This window comes from Gambusia affinis, linkage group LG22 (genome assembly GCF_019740435.1).
Source record: "Gambusia affinis linkage group LG22, SWU_Gaff_1.0, whole genome shotgun sequence".
Lineage (NCBI taxonomy): Eukaryota > Metazoa > Chordata > Actinopteri > Cyprinodontiformes > Poeciliidae > Gambusia > Gambusia affinis.
Window position 1 is genome coordinate 16,082,758 of NC_057889.1, and position 22,159 is coordinate 16,104,916.

Consider the following 22,159-nt stretch of genomic DNA (forward strand, 5'->3'; position numbering starts at 1 on the left):
CAGTTGGAAAAATAATTACACATAAAAAAAAGTATTTCTCCCAGCGGTAATATTATTTATTTTATATTTCTATTCTGTTCAGTTTAAGCTCAAAGGAACCTAGAGTGCTCTTTTTTCCTTCCGTTTAGCTCGTACCTCGCGCCTATTGGACATAAATATGATTGACGTTCACTCGGCCAATCAGTGGCACTTATTCTGAAACGTCATTCCGAATTTTGTTTGACACGTCATTGGAGGCTAGGGAAGTGAAAGCTAACACGTGTGAATATCAATTTAAGACATTTTTGTATACGGCTCAGGATAATTCAGTGCCTTTTTATGCCTCCACTTATTTAGAGCGCTTTTAAAGATTAAGCTGAAGGCAGCGTTTCTCCAGCAGCTGTGTTTTGAGCTGCTTTACACAGTTTATCATGGCTCAAAACGAAGATGATGATTATGAGTACAGAATCAAAGAGGGAGACCACATAGTGTTAAAACGAGGGGACGTCTACAAAGCGGTGCAAATTCAGCGGAAGAAGTAAGTCTGAAATGTTAATATAAACAGGGAAGCAACAGCTTCAGTTTATTGTGTGATAAATTCTTAGAGAGAGGGATACGCTGAGTTTATCTGGTGCTGGAGTGAATGATGAGGATTGACAGGATTTGGCTGGTTTACTCACAGAAAGGTGATTTTTGAGAAGCAGTGGATCTTGCTGGATAACGTAGTGGGACATCTGTACGGCACCACATTTGAGATTGCCTCCGGAGGAACATTGCAACCAAAGGAAGACAAGGAAACGGAAAGTTCCACAGGTGTGCCATACATTCTCAGCCATTGTGAGGTCACTTCGGTTTGTGTTTTTATTTCACCTCCCTCCTTTTTTTTAATTTTTTGTATGCCATTTTCAAACAATTATTAGCTAACTTTCATTTTTCTCCCCCTGCCAAATATCCAAATTGGTAGATTTACACTAACCTTTCTTTGCCAAGCTGAAAACTGAAATTATGAAGAAATTCCAAAACTAGGGAATGAAGAAAATATGCAAATCAAATAAGACTGGTAGTGAATCAAATAAGTCTATAAAATAGAAGAGAATGGCACAAAAAAATGCTGAAGGATCAGGTTGCTTCATTTAGTTTTAAAGGCGTATGAAGAAATTATTGTGATGCAGTGATACATCCATCACAATTGACAACCTGGCCAAATTTGTAATTTTCCATCAACAAAGTCAAATTTACACAAACATTAAATTCAAAATGGAGAAAATCTGTCTTTGCATCCAGCTATTTTTAATACCCCTTTACAGGTTCCATAAATATAAACATGCTTAAATGCAGAGAATCCTGTTGAGCCTTTCTTTTAACTGTGTTTCACTGTCTCTCTCTGTGCGGCTCCTAGATGTGAAGGTGGCAGGTACAGACAACAGAAACATTGTAGATGACGGGAAATCACAGAAACTCACCCGAGACGACATTGAGACGATGAAAGAGCAAGGTCTGAAGAACGAGGTACAAATGTGTGACTGAGCCGTTCATCTCTAGAAGTCCACCTGTACAGTAATCGCATTTACTCATTTATGAGGGAAATTCTAGCTCACTCAATGATTCTTCTTTTTTGCTCACCTAAACATGTAGAAGAAGAGCCAGAAAAAAAATGCACTACTGATAAATGATATCAACAGTCATGAAACGCTTATGTCGTTTCTTGACATAAGCGTTCAGCTCTAATTTTTAAGTCTTGGTCCTTCAGTATCAACGTCAGCTCCCAAGGATATTGTTGTCAAGGTCTGGCACATTTACTAATCTGAAAAAGGTCAAACTTTTCCTCTCCAGGTAATCAATCCCAATCAGAATTGGTCACGCATAAAATCGTCTGCTATTGATCACCAACTGATTTCTGAGCGTATATTTGGTTCGTAATGAACTGAACTGATGGGAGTTAATGCGCTATTTTTTGTGTGTGTGTGTACCGCAGGAAATCATTCAGCAGCTCATAGATAACAGTTCAACATTCAATAATAAGACTGGATATGCCCAGGATAAGTACATTAAGAAGAAGAAGAAAAAGTGAGTCACTCGAAACGGTTGCAGGCATCAATCAGTTTAATGTGTTAATGTTCCTGGTCTCATCGCCTGTTGTCGTCTCATTCCCTCGCAGGTATGAAAACACAGTGACGGTTCTGAAACCAACCTGCCGCATCATAGCCACGATGTACCACGGCCGCGAACCAGGGAAGATCTGGTGAGGCTGCATGCTGAAAATCGGCAGATTTTTTGAGAGGATTCAATGTCGGTTTGATTGCAACGGTGTGTGCGTTTCTATGCGATGCAGCCATCTGCGGTATGACACACTGGCACAGATGTTGACTCTGGGAAACATCCACGCTGGCAGTAAAGTGCTAGTGTTCGAGACCTGCGCTGGACTTGTGCTGGGAGCCATCATGGAGAGAATGGGAGGCAGGTTTTCTTTAACAAGCTGTGTGCATCATCCACGTTTTAAAGAGTTCAGCTGTCTTTGCGGACTTTAACCGAAGCCTTTCTTTTGCCCTTTATGTAATTACTTTCTCTTCCCTCCCCGTCCAGGCTACGGCTCGGTGATTCAGATGTACCCAGGAGGAGGGCCGGTCCGGGCGGGGGTGGAGTGTTTCGGCTTCCCCACACATTTTCACGATATGCTGCATGAGTTTCCCATCTGCCGCGTCAACGCTTTGCTGGCAGGCACACTGGACACCAGTGCCAAAGACCCCGCTGCTGGTTGGGCATTCCTTTATAATTTTTGACAGATTTACTACAAATTAGAGCTGAACTGCCAATGACAGCCAGGATTTATATGTCTTTCTATTTATTTTATTTATTTATTTTTTAACTTACGCAGCTCTACAAAAAGTGTTCATAACAGTTCAAGTTTTTCTCACTTTATCACATCACAGCCACAAACTTTACAGTTTATAGTTTAAATTGTTCACAAGGGGGGGCCAGATCAGGCCAGTACAATTTTTAGGGGCGGGGCACAACTAAAAGAAAAAAAAATTATATATAATTTATTTGTATTAATATTTTTTAAATTCTGTTATTAATGTATGCATTTATTTATTTATTGGGTTGGCTAGGGAGCCAGTAGGGTGGCCACTGAAACTTCAGTGTATTTTATTGGATGTTTGTCTATAAATGCAAAATGATGCATAATCATGAAATAGAACACAAACTGATTGAATTACCTTCTGTGTTTTGCTCACCATCTTTGCACAGATGTGCATTAAGACCTATAGTACCTGCTATGGTCAAAATATACTGCAGATGCTCAGCTACTGTGTTTTTAAAAAGCTCCCTATCTAATGTGTTTAGGTTTGATTACTTTTAGAAGGTACAAATGAGTTATTTTCATTGTTCTGTTCTCAGAACTGCCTAGCTTGAATTCCCAGTTCAAAATCCTTACTCTGTTGCCCTAAATTGTCTCCATTTCTTCATGTGGTTGCTGTGTTTTATCTCTTCAGACATTGCAGAAGAAAAGCACTTGAATGCGGCTGCAGAGCAGGAGCAAATCCAGCCTGAGGCAGAACAGCAGGAAGGCGGTCCAACCGAGGAGAGGATGGAGACAAACACCGGCGGCGGCGGCAAAGACCGGGAGAAAGTTGAGAGGGAGAAACGGCAAGAAGCAAAAGTATTTTAACTCTACGCCGTATTCTGCTAATTGTCAAATTAAAGCGATGTGTGTTTTGTAACTGGAATGCATTTCCACTTTTAGGCTCAGGAAAGGAAGGTGAAGCTGGAGGAGAAGCGCCGGAAGCTGGCCGCCGCAGCTGCCCTGCTGGAAGGCAGAAACGCTGACGGGTTGGTCTCCGATTCTTCTCCTCTGCGTTCAGATTTGTTTCTCTGCAGCACTCTGCTTCTGTCTGCAGCAGCCTCCTCCTCCTCCTGTCCTGGCTCCATGCACCAAGCAGATGCCATTACGACACATTCACACAGGGGAACAATTATGAATGATTAAATCATTAACTATGTCCATAATAGTCGTAAAAAAAATAAAAATTTGCCTTTCTCTGGGCTCAAAGTGATTACCGTGCAGTGCTCCTCCAAGGTGAACAAATTGATTGCTTTGTAGTTAACTCCCACGTTAAATAAAAGACCTTATAGCTTTTATGATTGATGGCTGAGCTATAAGAAGCTGACATCTCTGCCAGAAGTACAAGTATTGATCTTGTTCACTCATAGACTTTTCTATAACATACAGGCTGTACTAGGAGCTATAAACAATAAACAGAGCACAGTTTTCCTCTCTGTCCTAAATCAGCCTTTTCGACGGCTTCTCGTTTACCTGTAAGATGGTTTGTGGGTATTATGTTGCTTGAAGCACTGATGAGCTGAATTACCATCTTGCCTTGTTGCACATTTCCAATTACAGAATGTGCTGTAGACATTGCTTTCTTTTGGTAGACATGCATGCTTCATCATCTGTTGTTTTGTTTTTTTGTTTGCTTTTTGTTTTCCCCTTGCTTGCAGGTTGGTGATAGCGAGTCAGTATCACCCTTGTTCTGTTCTCTTGGGCTTGATCAAATTCCTCTCCCCTTCTCGGCCTTTTGTAGTCTTCTCTCAGTTCAAAGAGGTAAGAGAATTCATGACTCTGTTTCTACTTCTTAAGGATAAATGTCAGTGTTGCAAAGATATTCGTATCCCTTGGACTAGAACTGGCCTCTACTGAGGATCGACTTTTTTGAATGAAAGTCCTGAAAAGTCCCTTTGCAATTGTAAAAAATGAACACAGCACATCATCTTGAACATACTGTCCTCAGTGTGGAACATGGTGGTGGCAGCATCATGCTGTAGGGATGCAGAGGAGAATGGAGATAATTTTTTTCGTCTTTAGACGTGCAAAGCTAGTGGAGATATAACCCCCCCAAAAGTCTTGAAGTTACACGTTTTAGAGGTTTATTCACAAAAGGTCTGTTTTACTTATTTAATTTTTTTCTATGTTAAAATCCCACACTATTTTATGTTGCTTTGTCACATTAAAATACATTGAGGTTTCTATTTCTACTGTGACAAACCGTAAAAGTTCAAGATGTATGAGTAATTATGTCTTTTGAGGACAATTTACTGTAGAGGAACAATTTCCAATAAGAGCTGCAGATGGAAACGATACACCTGTCTGCTTTTTTCCAGACGTCCGGCTCAATATCACTTGACTTCCTGTGAACGTATTAATTAATGCATTTTCTTATCTATATCCTTTTGTTTTTGTTCTTTTCTGACTCGACGTCTTCAGACGCTTATTGAGTGCTACACAAAACTGAAGGAACAAGGTGGGACTGTCAACCTCATGCTCACCGACACCTGGCTCAGGCATTACCAGGTAAATGCTGCCACCGTGAATAAATACTCCATTGTTTGGCATAAAATCCTGTTGGATCAGATTCAGTGTTTCACTTGTCAGGGTTCCTACATACAATTCATTCTATGTGGTTTCCTGATCCGAATACGTAATGAAAAGAATTTGCGAACTCCTTTATATACGTATTTTATGTAAAGAGCTTTATTCCCTTTCCAGTTGCCTGCCTGATCAAATCAAAATCAGCATTTCTAATAGGAAGCTGCAGCTATCAGATTGCTTTTCTTATTGTTTTGTATTAGAAAAATGAACATATATCGATCCTCTGCAGATTTGTATCCACTGTAAGGTGAACCTTTATTTCCATTTCAAAATGGACCAGAATTTACTGAGTACATCTAAATTGTAGAATTCTGCATCAAAACTATGTAGGAAAAATATGTTTTTACAGTCTCCAATTGTATAATTTTGCACCTCTGATGTTTGGTTTAAACCAACATTAGCTTCACTGGTTTGCAGAGCAGTTACTCATATTTGTAAGCATATCATGAAGAGTCCACATAATTTCTGCATTTAGTGGTAGAATTAGCAAATTGACTGTAAAACATATGATGAAACATCAAGCTTAATCACTGCGTCTCGTTTTCTGTCACCTCGTTAATCTTTTTACACTCGTGTAAACACTCCATTCCAAGCGTAAGAAACTTTTCTTTGTGCCAGTTTGAGGTACAAAGTAGACACCAGGCGGACTTGTTTCCCCCAGAGTTAATTCCTCCCGACTTGTCTCTTGCTTTGTCTCCAGGTGTTGCCTGACAGGACCCATCCTCTGCTCCTGATGAGCGGAGGCGGGGGCTACCTGCTCTCAGGGACAACCGTGGCCACGGACCACTCCGAACCGGCAGCTGAGGAACCAGCTCCAAAGAGACAAAAAGTGAAAGACTCCGAGGGGTAAACACACGCAGAAGGTTCAGATTTTCTCCGAGGTACGTTGGTGCCACCTGCAGGGATTTTGCTTCAGACTCTGTCGAACCGAAGTGACACTTCTGCAGAAAAGGAGACTGGGTGTCTGGTTTGTATTCATCAGAACACCTTCTCCTGTCTTTGTCCTCAGATCAGCTGAGAGGTAAAGTGTAACCCTCCATGTGCTCCTTTATGTAAGAGATGGCTGAATTAATTTCTTTTAAGTGACAAGTTTGTGTTGTATCCCTTGGCAGCTATTGCTAAAGCTGTTGTATTTTATTTAGTAACTTGCCATACAATTCAGTTGCTAATGTAGGTTTATTTTTTTCCACTTCTGGATTTACACACAATAAAAATCAGTGGAAAATAAACGGTGGAATGTGAACCGCATTAATTCTGGAAATAAATTCGACTTTAATTTGTTCCCAAGATCAATTGTTTTTTGTTTTTTTTTATTGAGTGCAAACAGAACGAGAGCCGTCGAATACATTTAAATAATTTGTCTCTGTTGATATTTTTCATATCATCACAAAGCATATATAAACATCCAAGCTGTTCCCATGCTGTTTTAATTTTGACGTAACATCACAAATACATCAAATAAAGCAGGAAGGATGTGAGATTTCTTGAATCTTTGTTTCTTTTTTTTAACACAAAGCACATTAATTAGGTAGATGCACAGTAACTTGGCATGGTTCACAGACTGTAGTAAAATCCTCCGGGATTATGCAGTCTTGTCATGCAACTTGGATGCGATTTTCTGCAGCTCCATGTCCATCGCTGCCAGATTTTCCAAATGTTTCTCCTGTTGGGGAGTGGAGGGGAATAAAAGATTTATTTTTAAGATCTGGAACCAACAAACATTATATAATTACTACTTTATGCCATTCAAACATTGTTTATGGAATATTAAGCATAGCCTGACTTCACCATCACTTCAATAAAAGTTTGGTTGAGTTGGGAAGAAGGGTCTGAGTTTAATTTGTTGGGCTTAAACGCGTCCACAGAAAACTGGCAGTTATGAAGATATAATTGCCCACAACTGTCCAAACCAGTTTTGTTTGCCATCAAAATAGCAATTTACTTTGCACACTTACCAAATTTATTGTTATACTTTATAGAAATCTGACATTAAAATGAGAGAAATTTAGAAAATATTTCAAGTGAACCATTCCAAAACTCATTTCTTTCGTTTGTCCCAGTGTTTGGGACCCTGAGCCTTTGCCTGGTTTGCCTATACCTTGGGCCAGCTCTGCATTCACATTGGCTACAGCATTTATGTAAGCCTGTCCCTGTGTCAGGAGGACCCCTCTAATAGGTTAACAGCTCGCTTGGGTTACATATTCCCTTCTTATCCTGCAAGATGCAGCGTCGTGGAATGAATGAATCACTTTGACACTGCCTCGGTAATTTGTTTTTCCCCGCTCTAGTATATGAGATGAGATAAACCTCTGCAGACAGAAGTCCTCCACACTTTTATGAGCATCTTTGGGCTGATTGCTCTCAGAGACTCCAATCATTTGCTCCTTGGTATGATTACTGCAGCAGTCATAAAATACCGGCGTGGGGAAGTCGAACGGGGTAAACGAGACGACGCGCCGTAGTGAGACTGAGGCAGAGTCAACCAAATACAGTTTGTGTCATCGGCAGAGATGTGTAAAATAAATGTGCTCTGCTCAAGCCTCGCAAATATGCATAAACCTGTTACATTTTGGCTGCGTCCTGGTCTCAAATGACTTGCAGACAGTTGAAATGATGCATTTCAACAAAATGTGTTCTGTTGTTGTCTTTGCATAGATATTAAAACATAAAGAAAGCTGTACACTTGGACAATTAGTCAAAAACAACATGACTGAACCTCCTGTGGTGTAAGCTCCCTCTGCTGTGAACTCCTCTTATCCTCCTCTTTAGTGGACTGGTTAGCCAGCTGGTTTAACTTGTAACTAAGCAGCTTGGTCAGTTCGTCCATCTAAAACAATGAAACAGAACAATTAGACATCTTAGCAATGAGCTCTGGGATGGCAGTACTTCAGGGCATTAAAGGCCTGTTCCAAAACTTCTGAAAGCCTCATTAAAGTCTCATTAAAGTTTAATACAAACAGGTTAGACTAAAAGGATCATTAGAGAGGCTCACCTTAGCGGATGTTGCAGCATGTTCATCTGAGTCTCTCTTATACCAGGCCGGGTGGTAATAGGGATTGCGTTTCTCAGCCAGGTACCTAAAAATGATCAATTTAGAAAGATGCCATGTATATTCTGTTAGTTCATCCCAACAGCTTCATGTTGGTCCATTTGTGTCTTACAAATAACATTATGAAATCTACAATCCACTGCATATAAGGGAAGCAACAAAAGAATTGGTTAAGAATACCTCAAGGCTTCATCTCTGTCCTTTTCGTCTTCTGTGTTCTCTTCCGAGTCGCCCTTCGGCTCTATCTCTTCCTCTGACGATCCTCGCTTGTGAAGTCTCCCCTTGTGGTGGTACCGGTGTGTGGGCTTCCAGATCCGCTTTTCTATCTCTACGTCTTCTTTATCGTCTCTCTTGTCAAAATCCCAATATTCCTGGCTGCGCTCTTCCTCCGGCTCTGCCCTGCCGTCCTCTCCAAGCTCTTCGGCACGCTTGTGTTTCCTCTGGTGGTGCCTGCCGGGCCTCCAGTTCCTTTTATCTCGTTCTGTGTCAATGTCCCAGTATTCCTGGCTCCGTTCTTCGTCGGGCTCGTCTCTGGCTTCTTCCAGAATCTCCTCGTCACGTTTGTGTCTCCTTTGGGAATGCCTGCCAGGTCTCCAGTCCCTCTTCTCTCTCCCAGTATCAAAATCCCAGTATTCCTGGCTGCGGTCTTCGTCAGGCTCTTCCTTGCCGTCCTCTGAAAGCCTGTCTTCGCGTTTGTGCCTCCTTTGGGAATGCCTGCCAGGCCTCCAGTCCCTCTTTTCTCTTCCGGTGTCAAAATCCCAGTATTCCTGGCTTCGCTCTTCATCAGGTTCTTCCTTTGCTTCTTCCGATAGCTCCTCATCTTTCTTCTGTCTCCTTTGGTTATACCTTCCCGCCCTCCACTTCCTCTTTTCTCTCCCAGTGTCAACGTCCCAATGTTCCTGGCTTCGCTCCTCCTCAGGCTCTTCCCTTGCTTCTTCCGATAGCTCCTCATCGCGCTTTTGTCTCCTCTGGTGGAATCGGCCAGCCTTCCAGCTCCTCTTGTCAACGTCCCACGATTCCTGGCTGCGGTCTTCATATCCCTCACCCTCGGATGGTTCGTCGCTGCGCCTGTGGAGCTTTATCTTGTGATGATAGCGATGTGTGGGTTTCCATATGCGCTTTTCCCTCTCCTCCTCGTTCTCCAGCCTCTTGTCTGCATCCCAGTACTCTTGACTGCGTTCCTCCGTTGGCTCTGCCCCGTCTTCCTCATCCCGTTTACTTTTCCTTTGGTAGTGCCTGCCAGGCCTCCAGTTCCTCTTCTCTCGTTCTTCACTTTCTCCGTCCTCTTCTTCTTCGTCGTCGGACCTCCTTTCAAGGCCTCCCCAACTCTCCTGACTGCGGTCGTAATCTTCCTCTCCTCGTTTGCTCTTCCTCTGGTGGAATCGTCCTGGCCTCCAGCTGCTCCGCTTCTCTCGTATTTCTTCCCCCTGATCCCCATCCCTCTTCTCTATCAGACTCCACGATTCCTGGTTCTGCTCATCTTCTGGGGTTTCCCTCTTTTCCTCCACAGATTTCAGCAGGGCCTCAATGTCTTTGACGTCCGCCGCCTTTGCCGTGGGGGCCCCCGCACGAGAGATTTCCTCTGGTGTTACAGTTCCCTCTGTAGTCTTTTTGTTCTCTGGGGCATATTTGACACCTTAGGAAAAACAAAGAAAAAAAGAAAGTAAAATTGTGAACTTTGACTGGATTAGCTGATTTCAGCCTCTAGAGTATGTCACAGGGTCTTGCGAACTTAATCTACGGAGTAACATCTGGGAATAGATCAATTTCTGTAGAGTGGAAAGAAAGTTGAGTTACTTAAATCTGAACTTTATGAACAAGAAACCTGTAAGACGTCCCTTTTTCCAGTTTGGCACAAAGTGATGCAGTAAAGAATTTGCTCTGGTAAAATGAAACCCAACTGAGCTTGTTGGCTTTCAAGTAAAATGCTCAGTATGGAGGAAAACTGACATCACTATGAACTCTCCACTATGAAACATGGTGGTGGCTGTATAATGGTGTGGAGATGCTTTGTTGTAGTATAGTAGCCAGTAAGCTGATCATAGTTTTAAGGAAAAGGTCAATGTACTTAAATGTGCAGGGACAATCGTTTAAAAAAAACCTGTAAAGGACTGAGAAAAAGTTGAGATTTCAGCACAATTAACCACCAGCTGATTTAGGAATCTGTGGCAAGACTTAAAACATAATTTTTATGCTTTTCATTCAGTTCGACTAAGTATGAGTTATTTTACGAAAAACCTACAAAAGAAAAAAAACTGAGTCACTTGCAAAGCCCCTACAGAAATATCCCCCAAAAGATTTGCACATGACATTTTAGTAAAACATTGGGTTTGGATACTTATACAATTTTTTTCCCCCATTATAAAAAATATTTTTACTTTTTATAATATAAAAAACAACATACTACAATATAATAGTTATATTTTTCCAACAAACCTGCTTGGAGAATATCTTTGCATTCCTGATCCAAATGAACGTCCGGCTTGGACAACGCTTTGGTCAAGACTTCGACCAGACATCGTGCAACCTGCAGAAGTCAAAGAAAGCATCTTATTCTGTTCAAGATACCGACGTGATCATGTTATGAGTAGAAAAAGTAAAAAAAATAAATAAAAATACATAAATATATATATATATATATATACTATTGAAGCATACCACATCTTTTTGCCCCTCTTTGCCAACTGGGAGCGCGACAGTTTCTGTATAGGAATGAAAAAGTAGGATTTAGTCAAATGCGAAGCTGCGAGGACTCATCTCTGTCCTCGGTGCTGAACTCATTAACTATCTGTATGGATGCAAAAATAAATAAATAAATAAAAATAGAAAAAATTAATAGTAAATAATAATAATTTTTTAAAAAGCAATTCACCCCTACCTGCAAGAAGAGCAAAAACCACGAGAAGCGCAGGCTTCATTTTGCCGTAGTGAGGGTACGACCGGAGAGAAAGTGACCCAGTTGTACCATCAGGCTCTCGTCTGTCGTCCCTCTGCAGCGCTGACTGGGGAGGTGGAGCGAGGAGCGCCTTCATATAAAGGAGGGAAGTGGGCTGGGGGAGCGTGGGAGGAAGACTCGGGGGCTCGGATGATGTCATGACTCATTAGACCCGCAAAGGAAAGTGACCTGAACGAAAGTCGATTCACAACCAGGTCGATATTCATTCGGGAGTGAATTTCTTTAATCTAGTCAGTGTCACGATGCATCCAGGTGATAAGTTACATGTTTGTTTTTGTTTTTTTTTTTATTATTATTATTTAGGGGGATGTTGCAGTTGGCAGTTTTTCTGTCGTGTTCATCGTGAGAAGCCCGGTGGGACAGGGGGTGTTGAGCAAAAAAAAAAAAAATAATAATAATACATCACCAAGACTTACATAATTTGATGCCTAATCCCTGAATAACCTGAATAGTTGAGGATTCATAAGCGGGGGAACTACAGAAAATGAAATTTGGCGAAGGGATAATAACTTATAGTTGAAACAATAACCTAACTGGTAGAATTAAATTTTATTGTAATGAACAACCTCTGGCACTCAAATATACTTTCCCAAAACTTAAAAAAAAAAAAAAAAAAAAAAAAAAAAAAAGTTATTCTCGTCTGTATGCACGACTTGGTTTGTTTCATTAAACCCTACGTGCTGGTCATCGACGACACTGCCACCCGCTGTTTAATCTGTGTCATTGCACACGCCATCCCTTTCGCCCTTTCTCTCTTACTATAGTCAACAAGTAAAACTGGCCAACCATTGAAAGCTAAATTAACTTGGAAAAAGAAGCATGCGGACTCACTCCCTGCACTTTTTAAATTATTCTACAGCCTTCGCATCAAAAATAAACCAGAAACGTCCATATAAGCCTGGTTATGAGAGGGGTAGAATTTGCAGAGAGAAAGAATTCGGATCTAAAATTAATAGCCTACTCTGCTGAGAAGGAAATAACATGACTTGCTTTTAATGCATATGTGTCAGATTGCATTGCAATAAACCTTTTATTCACCTCATGAGTCACTCAGTCACCCCATGGATGGATGGATGGATTTCTGACTTTATATTAACATAAAAATTCTAGATGCTGCGCTTCAAACCTCCACAATCGCTACTAAATAATACAGTTAGGGTTTGATTTGTCTACGTATGATTTTTGGTGCTTGTTCTGATGATGAGAAGGCATTGAAAATGATTTTTCTTTCATAAATACTGGGGATTATTGTTGCTATGGCTTGATTTTGATATTCACGTGAAAACATAATAAGGCTTACATCTACAAGCATCGCTCTAGGCAAAAATAATAATAATTGAACTGTCCACTCAGCTGAATATCATGCATACAAATCTGAGCAACAATCCAGTGCAAGACGGAGAAAAACCCAACACTTTTTAAAAGCAGATGTGCCACCTCATGTCAAGACTAAGAAAAATAATAAAAAGGGGAAAAAAGGCGTCATGACACGCTTTAGGAGGAAAGTGTCATGACGCAATATTGAGCAAATCAAGAATATGCCGATTTATTTATGTTTGAAATTAATAACGCAATTTAACATAGCCTGGACAAAAGCAATGCCCTCCAACAGAAAGCCTCTCCGATTTCTAAATGATAAAGATAGGAGACTTTAGTAAGCTGATGAGCTGGAATTAAGCCTGCGCTTTTAATTCAATTACGAGTGGATGCGAGTGATGAAGAGTGAGAAGTACAAACATCCACACTGAGGAGCCGAATCGGCCCCAATTTTTTATTTTTTATTATTATTTTTGCAAGAAATTGAATGTTGTTTGAGGGTTTGAGGGCATATTTTCAATCTAAAAGCAGAAGGTTTCTTCTCTTCCCAACTTTTTTTTTTTTTTACATGAAACTGTATCGTAAATCTGGATTGGACTGGAACACACTGAAATGAGCAGCTCAAACATGGTGAACTCAAATGAACAATTCATCTGACGCCGTCTCTTTCGGCGCTCCACGTCTGCTCCCTCCTGCGGCCGCCTGTTATTCTCCGTTGTGCGCGCCGTCATTCACAAACGTTAAACTCATTCCGCCTCACGTGCAGGTGATAAGCACGTGGACGACGAGACGTTTTACACGGCGACCCCTGACCTCTGTCCTTGTGCCAGAATGTGCACATACAAATTCAATCATGTCTTAGAAACCAGGAGCCCAGAAAATGCTGTGTGGCTGCAAGCAAAACGGGAGCTACGTGCTCCACGAATCTGCCCGGGCATGCTTCTCATACGCAACATGGCCGGTTACAGATATTTGTTTACTGCAGACGGCCTCCGCTGTGGTAAAAAAAATAATAACTGGTCCGTGCATGTAAATGTAATGTGCGATGGCGTACTGTGCGTTCAAACAATCCGTGCTCACCCGAAGCCGTCAATATAGGCTCGGCCTTCGCTGTAATTTATAGGAGGGCCACTTTAGTTTTTCAGTGAGCAGGAGCTGCGGATAAAATCTCTTGAAAAGGTATTTTCACGGCTCACACGATTCATCTAGTCGGTGTTAAAGCCACTGAACCGACGAATCGGACACGTTCCACACGCAGCAGCGTCCTGCCTGCTTCTCTAAATGTGTGCGCTTGTCATGCGGACCTCTGTGGCTTTGTGCTGTTCTTCCAGCCCTGATGAATATTTTAGTGAGCCTCAAAGACATATAGCAGTGTAAAAGGTGGCGCAGAAGGGATTTGAGATGAGCAGCCCCAATGTTCGTCGTCTTCACTTGTGTTTGGAACAACATAGCCGCTTTTATCACAGCTCGTTTTTCATCCACGAACAAAAGGCGAGCTGCTGACAATGAACGCAAAGCTATTGATGCATGAAAGCTTTGAGTGAGCTTTGATCTTTGGTCAGGACGAGGTCTGTGCTTGGCTTTTAGCAACCCGGCAAAAACTTTGATGACAGTCCAAAGAGAGGAGACGAGACTGGGCGCAACCCTCTTCTGCCAAAGACGCATATTTCCAATTTATTCCAGCCCCTTTTTAACCACTCGACGAACATTTTGCTGAGAAGTGCTTTGCCTCTACTGTGGGGAGAGTAGTTGTCTCGTGATCGGAAGGTTGTAGGTTCAATTTCAGCTTCCTTCTGGCACATATTAACGTGGTCCTGCATGGGCAAATCACCAAGTTGCCTGCCTATCTGCATATTGGTGTACAAATGCGTATGCGAAAGGGTAAAGTGCTTTGAGTTGTCAAAAGTGATTGGTTCAGTCCATTTACAATTCTATGTGGTATCAGAAACTCCCTTCAATAGAATTACAAGTTGTTTCAGTTCAACTCTTCAGCTCCTTCTTCGTGACAAAGTTAAAGAATAATGCAGCGAGGTTATGTTGCTGTAAACAGCAGGCCGTTTTCTGTGAACGCTTTTGCGTGGATGGCGACACACAGCAAGTAAACCAAAACTCCATTAAAAGTGTCCATCAAGTCCAAAACTAGATAATCTCAATATTACTAAAAAAAAGTACTGAAATAAAGTGATTCTTGTGTTTATTCTTTCAGCTTTGAGACATAACAAAAAGCGGACACTCATTATTTTGTCTTCAAATTTAAAATCATAGGGATTTTTATATTTCAAAAAGGTATATTTCTTCGTTCAAAGTGAAGGATATGTGCTTATTCTTCACTTTGAACATGTGGCATGGAAAATATAATGGTAAAAGATAAAATCCTTAAATGTGCATATTCTTGACACCATTTCCAATGCTGAACGCAGTCAAGCCCACCACCACTGCAGCACATCCAACAAAAAAATTCAATCTTGTTTCTGGAAAACTTGTGAAGAATGGAATTCCTGAAATCCAGGGTCGAAGTTTACGTCAAACCCAAAGGTGTCAGTGAATGCCACGCTAAAAGTAAGAGAGAAGTCCCCCTAAGGGAGTGAGCTGAGGTCAGTGTGACTCTCTGAAGCTTCACACCGATTGACAACAGTTAAACCTTTGAGCCCCAAGGCAAACTGAGACAAAAACAATTTAATTCCTCTCTCGCTGCTGCGTGAGCGCTTACTTCAGCCAACTTAATGTTATCACTCCTGTGAGGAACATTTAACATCAGTGTCAATTAAACCGAGAACAAGAAGGTCACAGAAGTGAAGGCACTTTAGGGCAAAATTAGTCACCTTAATGTTGTGGACCTTCCAAGAGAGACCTTCGAGATGTCGTTTTTAAACATCTTTCTGAAAAATAATGGGCATATTTTATTACTCTGAAAACTTGCACTCTGCATATGATCCCTGCTTTCTTATTCAAACTCTACTAAAGTGTTAGATTGAGACTCAGTATAAGACTTGACCATTATTATTCATAAATATATTCATTAAATATATTCATCAACATAAAAAAAAAATATTTATACATGCATTTTAAAAAATATATAAATTAGAAGCTTATTCAACCCTAATATAAACTTGCAGGCTTAAGTGAAAAAACAAAGCAAAACAAAACTATTAATCCAGCTTTCACCTCCTTACCATTCTGACTCTGGGAAGCTGATGAGAGTTTATTGATGAGTGGAGCCAAATATGAGACAATCTTACAAAAAAAACAAAAAAACTCTAAAAAATTTAAAGGCTGCTAAAAACTTGAGATTGGGATGGAGGATCACTTGGCAGCTTAAAGTAAAGCATTTTTTGTGTTAGGGTGGCCCAGTCAAAGTCCAGACCTGAGTTCAACTGAAAATCTGTAGTAAGACTCAAAAGTTGATGCTTACTGACACTCTCCATACAATCTGACTGAGGTCAAGCTACTTTACAAAGATTTGGGGTGGGGGTAGGGGGTGGGGGGGGGTTCAGTAGGAAAACACAACAAAAACACTCAGTGTGAGGTTTTGTTTTTTTCTGCGTTTATTTTTTTATTTTTGTGTCAATTGAGTGTTGTCCTGTCTACCCCTTGATTGGTCACACCTGCTCCTTGTTTCCCCTGATTGTCTCCCTGTGTATTTAAACCCACCTGTGTCGCTTGTTTTCTTGTCAGGTCCTCGTATTGTCTTGTCTACGCTACTGTCCTGTCTACTGTCGTCAGATGTCTATTTTGTGCTACCAGTTATGAGCTCTTAGCCTTCCGCTCATTTTGTGCTGCCAGGACGTTGGATTATTGTGCTTATTTATCATTAAATGATAATTTTCTCACCATAACCTGTGTCCACCTCATTTACCTCACCACGTCACCACCACAAATCATGACACTCTGAATATTAATGTTAACAAAAAGTATTTCTACAAAAAAAAAAAAAAAAAAAATCAAACTCATGAGACATTATCAGACTTATGAATCTGTTTTAGTCCGCTTCTGAATAATGGGCTACTTTGTGTTGTTCCATCACATTAAATCTTACACAAACACATTGCTGACTGCAGTTGCGATGTGGCGCGATGTGGAAAAAGTCGACAACTTTTATAAACAAGAAAGTCTATGTTGAATGTCTCTTGCTTGCAGCAATGTCAGAGTTACACTAGTAAACAAAGAGCTAGCTCCCTGCTAGCCCCCGGCACATGTAACTCTCAAACCTTGACATCGCTTCATCCGCTCTCCCTGTTCTGGCCTCACCTCTTTTTACGGCCTGTGTTGGTTTTGGTTCCTGATTTGTAGCTATAAACTCCCACAGGGCAGGACCAAAAGCACAGGCTGCCTGGCCTCGCCGTCCTGAGAATATAGCGAGGTACTGCGAATTTCAACCAGATGTTCCGTTATTATATTGGAAGATTGATCTCGCTCCTAATGTTTTAAAAGGCATAAAAACAAATTACAGCCATGTTAATACGGTTAGTTTATCAGAAGAAAGCTTCGATGTCTTGTTCTCTTGATTTCCGTTCCAGATGTATGCTCTTTTCCCAAATGTTTTTTTTTTTTTTAATGACATATTGAAGTAATTTTGTCAGACGGCGGCAGCAGCAAGGTACAATGAGGCAACAGTAGAAGGCAATGAGGGAGCAAATTAAGCAGAGTAGGACTGATAGAAAGATGTTGTTTCTGGAGACGTTAAATGTGGATCTCTGGGTTTGTCCGCATTCATTTCAGTACCAACTCTCACAATCTGGCACCAACTGTACCACATGGAGCGTACGACGTAGCAGTGTGAATTAGTGAGAGATGATGGTTAAATCAAAACTGCAGGAGCACCTTTGATGGGCAATCGTCACATTTATAGATATGAGTTGAACCGTGCTGATGATAAAAACTGGGAAGAGGAAAGCAAAAGCTGCTGCACCCCATTAAAGTTTGATTTACCACAATTCCTTCCTGCAAGCAAAAGTCTTGTGTACATCCGGTCATGTGAGACCATCCTTCTGTTGTTGGGTAATAAAAAGATAGATGACGACGTAGAGTCAGTAGCAATGTAGCAAGCCAGAACAGTTTCGAGAACTGTAATTAAACTCTTTGGGATAGATTTAGCATCATGATTTCTAATGCTAAGGAATGTTGGATTGTGAGTCTTTTCTTTACGTTTGAGCTCAGTCTGTTCTTAAATACGTCTCAGCACATTATAACCAATTATCACTTTTAAGCTTTGTCGATGAAACTTGCCCAACTCTCCCAGATTTCAACAGATCTGTAAAGAAACGTTAGCAATGCGTATGTTCTTAACAAGAAGAAGGCAGTTGAGTCAAATTCTGGTCATGGCCCCATACAACTTTGTGTCAGCTGTGATAAAACCAATATTATCTTAAAACTTTCCTGAAACTTCAATTGGACTTACTGACTGAGTCTAAAGAGCTTACCGTACTTTTCTGGAACGTTGTTGGAACTGTTCCAGAACTTAGAGATGGGCTTCCAAAACGCAAAAGAGGAGCTGATGGAGAATTTTCCTAGAATTTTCCAGGTTCTTTTCTGGAAACCACCAGTGGTAATTCCCCTCATGACGCAGCTCGGTTCCTCAGCTTCAGGAAAATACACATTAGGTACAGTAAAGGTGCCAAGAATGTACCCGGTAAGTTCCTCGAACATTTTGGAAAAGTGAGCTCCAAGTTTCAAGAAAATATGAGCTATAGATTATGTGGAGCTCCTAGTTCTGCTTCCCTGGTTGATCCTTCATATCAATGTGTGACTAACTTGAATTCTTACCTGAATGAAGAGGAAAGAGAGGGATCAACTAATTTGGACCAATGGCATTCATTGCAAAGGCAGCGATAAATCTCACTGCTGATGGTTCACATTTGTAAAAAACAAAAAACAAAAACACAAATCATTCTGAACTGCGCCCACGCCTGACTGCATCCTCATAAACAGCTCAATAAAACTGAAACATGGCGATTTGTGCTGCGCACCACCGCTTTTCTCTGCAATCGCAATTATGACGAGAACCCAGCACAGCAGCGCAGTTTGAGATGTATGACCTGGGAAAGATTACTGTTGGTTTCTGAGCAAAAAAGAAAAGAAAATCAATAAAAACATGAGAACAACCCCAGGTGCAAAATTACAGTATTATAGCATCATCCATACTGTGTCTCTCTGTGTGTAATCAAAGTGCAATGACAAAGTATCACCAACAACCATGAGGATTTTATTAGGACATTTTAGTGGACTACTAAACACAATAATAATAATAATAATAATAATAATAATAATAATAATAATAATAATAATAATAATAATAATAATAATAATAAACTCATCCAGCAGTAGAAGTGCTGCTGGTGCAGAATACCTCAGCAGGAAAAGCCGCAGGTGTTCTGCCTCGGGGTGCGTGGGTTGATGCTTCCTGGGTACTTGCTTCATTTTTGCTTTTGATCTAGACCAGGACTTCTGCAGGTGAGCTGCAGTGTGATTACACTCATTTGAAAACACCCCCAGAACCTAGGACTTGTTTGATATGCCGGGTGAGACTACTGCAGGGTTTTCTCCAGTTTTATGTTTGCCGGATCTCATTGTTGCAGCGCTTCTTTGTAATTTAAGACGAGATAAGATGCTTCTCTGCTTTTAGATACCTGTCCGCTCCACCACAACTGCATCTAATGATTGAGGTGCCTCTTCAGCCTGCCAAGTTTGGTAAAGGTCTGGTAATGAGCAATTTATCAAGGTGTGTTGGAGCATGCTGCAGGATGCCAGGTGGAGTTGGAAACCCCTCGTTAGTGACAGAGAAGCAGATTTCACCCTGGAAAGGACGCAAATCAAACTTTAGGGTAACGCTGAGACACAAGCTACCAGGCAATTTCAAATCCGGTTTTACTGAAGAATAACGAGAATAAGTCAATGTGCTCAAAAGTGTCGGTGCCACAGGCACAGAAACTGTTACACAAACTCGCTTGCTTTTCTCAAGTTAATTTTTTTCAGTTTGTACTATTTTATACGTGAATTTTCATAAGGGATGGCTCCATGTTCCTCAGCTATGATTTCTTCAGCTTTTAATTTATGCTCAGTATGATTTTTTTTTTTTTTTTCCATTACAAAACTCACTAGACTCTTAAATCATTTTACTGAAATCAAAGCAATTATTGAAACACTTCATGAATAAAATAGTACTCAGAGGAAGTTGCAAAGAATTATAAATGCACCAAAAAGGCACACGTGCAATTCTTTTGTGTTCCGCTCTGGAAGATTATCTCCTTATTCAGTGTTGTCGTCCACTTCGGGTTCTCTTTATAATGCTTGATTATCAGTCTGAAAATGTATTGCGTAATGAAATCAGATGATCCCCTGCAGGACAAATGTATTTAAGAAACATTATGATGAGCAAGTATATCGTCTTTTCTTTTCTCCGTGATTTAATTAATAAATTAGATCACGGTTTAACAAGTGTTGACGATTTCCATATATGTTTTGAGATCCAACAAAAAGGAGCAACAGAGTAAGACTTCCATCTGTACCTGCTCAGACCTTCCGTCCTTTGCCAACAAAAACACTTCAATGTGTGTAAAAGATGACTATTTTGATTAATTTTATTTGTTAATTGTACATATGTAATGAGGTTTGCATACTTTCCAGATTTACATATTTACACCTACCTTTCCACCTGTTGTTTCTCTCCTTTATGTGTTTACTTGATTATTTGACTTTCTGTGACCTTTTCCGACTTTAGAACATAGGAAAAGTTATAAATTAGCTGTACTTTAAGGAGAAGTGTGTCTGGGTATTGCTTAGGTTGAGGTAGAGTTTCTCAATTCTGGTCCTCAGGCCTCTGTGCCTGGCATGTTTCAGCACTTGGTGCTGCAGAATCGCCTTGTTATTAGAAAAGCACTTTCTGTTGATACGCAAACAGGAGACACTGCCACTCTTTATGTCCAGGAAACATAAAGAGTTGCCTGGACACTGCAGTTTGTTTTAATGAACACGATTGCTTCAAAAAGAGCACTTCTTACTGGAACACTGCTACAAACCTTAAACGTGACAAACTAAGCTGCCGTTTGGCTGCGAAATGATACGGCCACATTGTCTAAAAAAAGAAAAAAAAACAATACTACACGTTGCCCAGGGTTTGCAAAGACTTTCATTTGGAATATTAATGACTCTCAACATGCAGAATCAACAAGAATTTTGTAAGTGAAAACACAACTATAAGTGGGCTGATGTGAGCAGAGAATGCTGCAAGGCGCTCAGTAGTGTAGGTGTCACAAGTGTGTTGCTGCACGTCTGCCCGAATAAATCATGTCACTCTGACCTGCTCTTAGCCCGTGGTATTCTGTCTTCCACTGTTGTTAACCCAGATCAGCGAGAAAAGGTGAGTGTGCACGACTCCCCCGTGGACTGCACTGAAATATGCTTCAGAAAACATCCAGGCGTCGGATTTTGTGACCTTAAGTTTACCTAAGTACCCACAGGAAGTTGCAGAGAACATAGATCTACGATTTAAACACGCAATGACCTCCAAAAAAAAAGTGTTCTGCCTGTGTTGGAAGGTTTTACATTTTTATGTTGCATATATAGAAGCAAATCTGATCAATTTAAGGTTACTCAAAGGAATTCATGTGCAGCTCCCCAGAGTGTATATATTGTAAAATTATCTTTTGCAGCAATTGCAACTAAAAGGAATTGTTTAATTGATTTTTTAAATTATTATTATTATTATTTGTCTCAGGTCAGCATGATGCTGCCACCACAATGTGTTACCATGGGGACGGTGGCTTCAAGGTGATGTTTTTGGCTCGCCGTATCTGATCAGTTTTAATCAGATCCGAATCTGATTTGAACTCAGCACTTGGTGCTGCAGAATCGCCTTGTTATTAGAAAAGCACTTTCTGTTGATACGCAAACAGGAGACACTGCCACTCTTTATGTCCAGGAAACATAAAGAGTTTCCTGGACACTGCAGTTTGTTTTAATGAACACGATTGCTTCAAAAAGAGCACTTCTTACTGGAACACTGCTACAAACCTTAAACGTGACAAACTAAGCTGCCGTTTGGCTGCGAAATGATACGGCCACATTGTCTAAAAAAAGAAAAAAAAAACAATACTACACGTTGCCCAGGGTTTGCAAAGACTTTCATTTGGAATATTAATGACTCTCAACATGCAGAATCAACAAGAATTTTGTAAGTGAAAACACAACTATAAGTGGGCTGATGTGAGCAGAGAATGCTGCAAGGCGCTCAGTAGTGTAGGTGTCACAAGTGTGTTGCTGCACGTCTGCCCGAATAAATCATGTCACTCTGACCTGCTCTTAGCCCGTGGTATTCTGTCTTCCACTGTTGTTAACCCAGATCAGCGAGAAAAGGTGAGTGTGCATGACTCCCCCGTGGACTGCACTGAAATATGCTTCAGAAAACATCCAGGCGTCGGATTTTGTGACCTTA

General features: G+C 40.8%; 2 protein-coding genes across 2 annotated transcripts; one reads left to right on the forward strand and one right to left on the reverse strand.

Moving 5' to 3' along the window:
* The first annotated feature begins 182 nt into the window (after positions 1 to 182).
* Positions 183 to 6,887, forward strand: trmt6 (tRNA methyltransferase 6 non-catalytic subunit). The gene is made up of 12 exons (XM_044106047.1): positions 183 to 517; positions 662 to 792; positions 1,379 to 1,488; positions 1,955 to 2,046; positions 2,138 to 2,221; positions 2,312 to 2,436; positions 2,563 to 2,733; positions 3,474 to 3,640; positions 3,725 to 3,810; positions 4,480 to 4,582; positions 5,243 to 5,329; positions 6,108 to 6,887. The coding sequence occupies exons 1-12, from the start codon at positions 411 to 413 to the stop codon at positions 6,255 to 6,257; spliced, it is 1,413 nt and encodes a 470-aa protein (XP_043961982.1). The 5' UTR covers positions 183 to 410; the 3' UTR covers positions 6,258 to 6,887.
* Positions 6,679 to 11,566, reverse strand: chgb (chromogranin B). The gene is made up of 7 exons (XM_044106046.1): positions 11,335 to 11,566; positions 11,115 to 11,158; positions 10,893 to 10,983; positions 8,637 to 10,092; positions 8,400 to 8,484; positions 8,124 to 8,234; positions 6,679 to 7,070 (listed from the first exon to the last, which is right to left on the reverse strand). The coding sequence occupies exons 1-7, from the start codon at positions 11,549 to 11,551 to the stop codon at positions 6,990 to 6,992; spliced, it is 2,085 nt and encodes a 694-aa protein (XP_043961981.1). The 5' UTR covers positions 11,552 to 11,566; the 3' UTR covers positions 6,679 to 6,989.
* Positions 11,567 to 22,159: the final 10,593 nt, after the last annotated feature.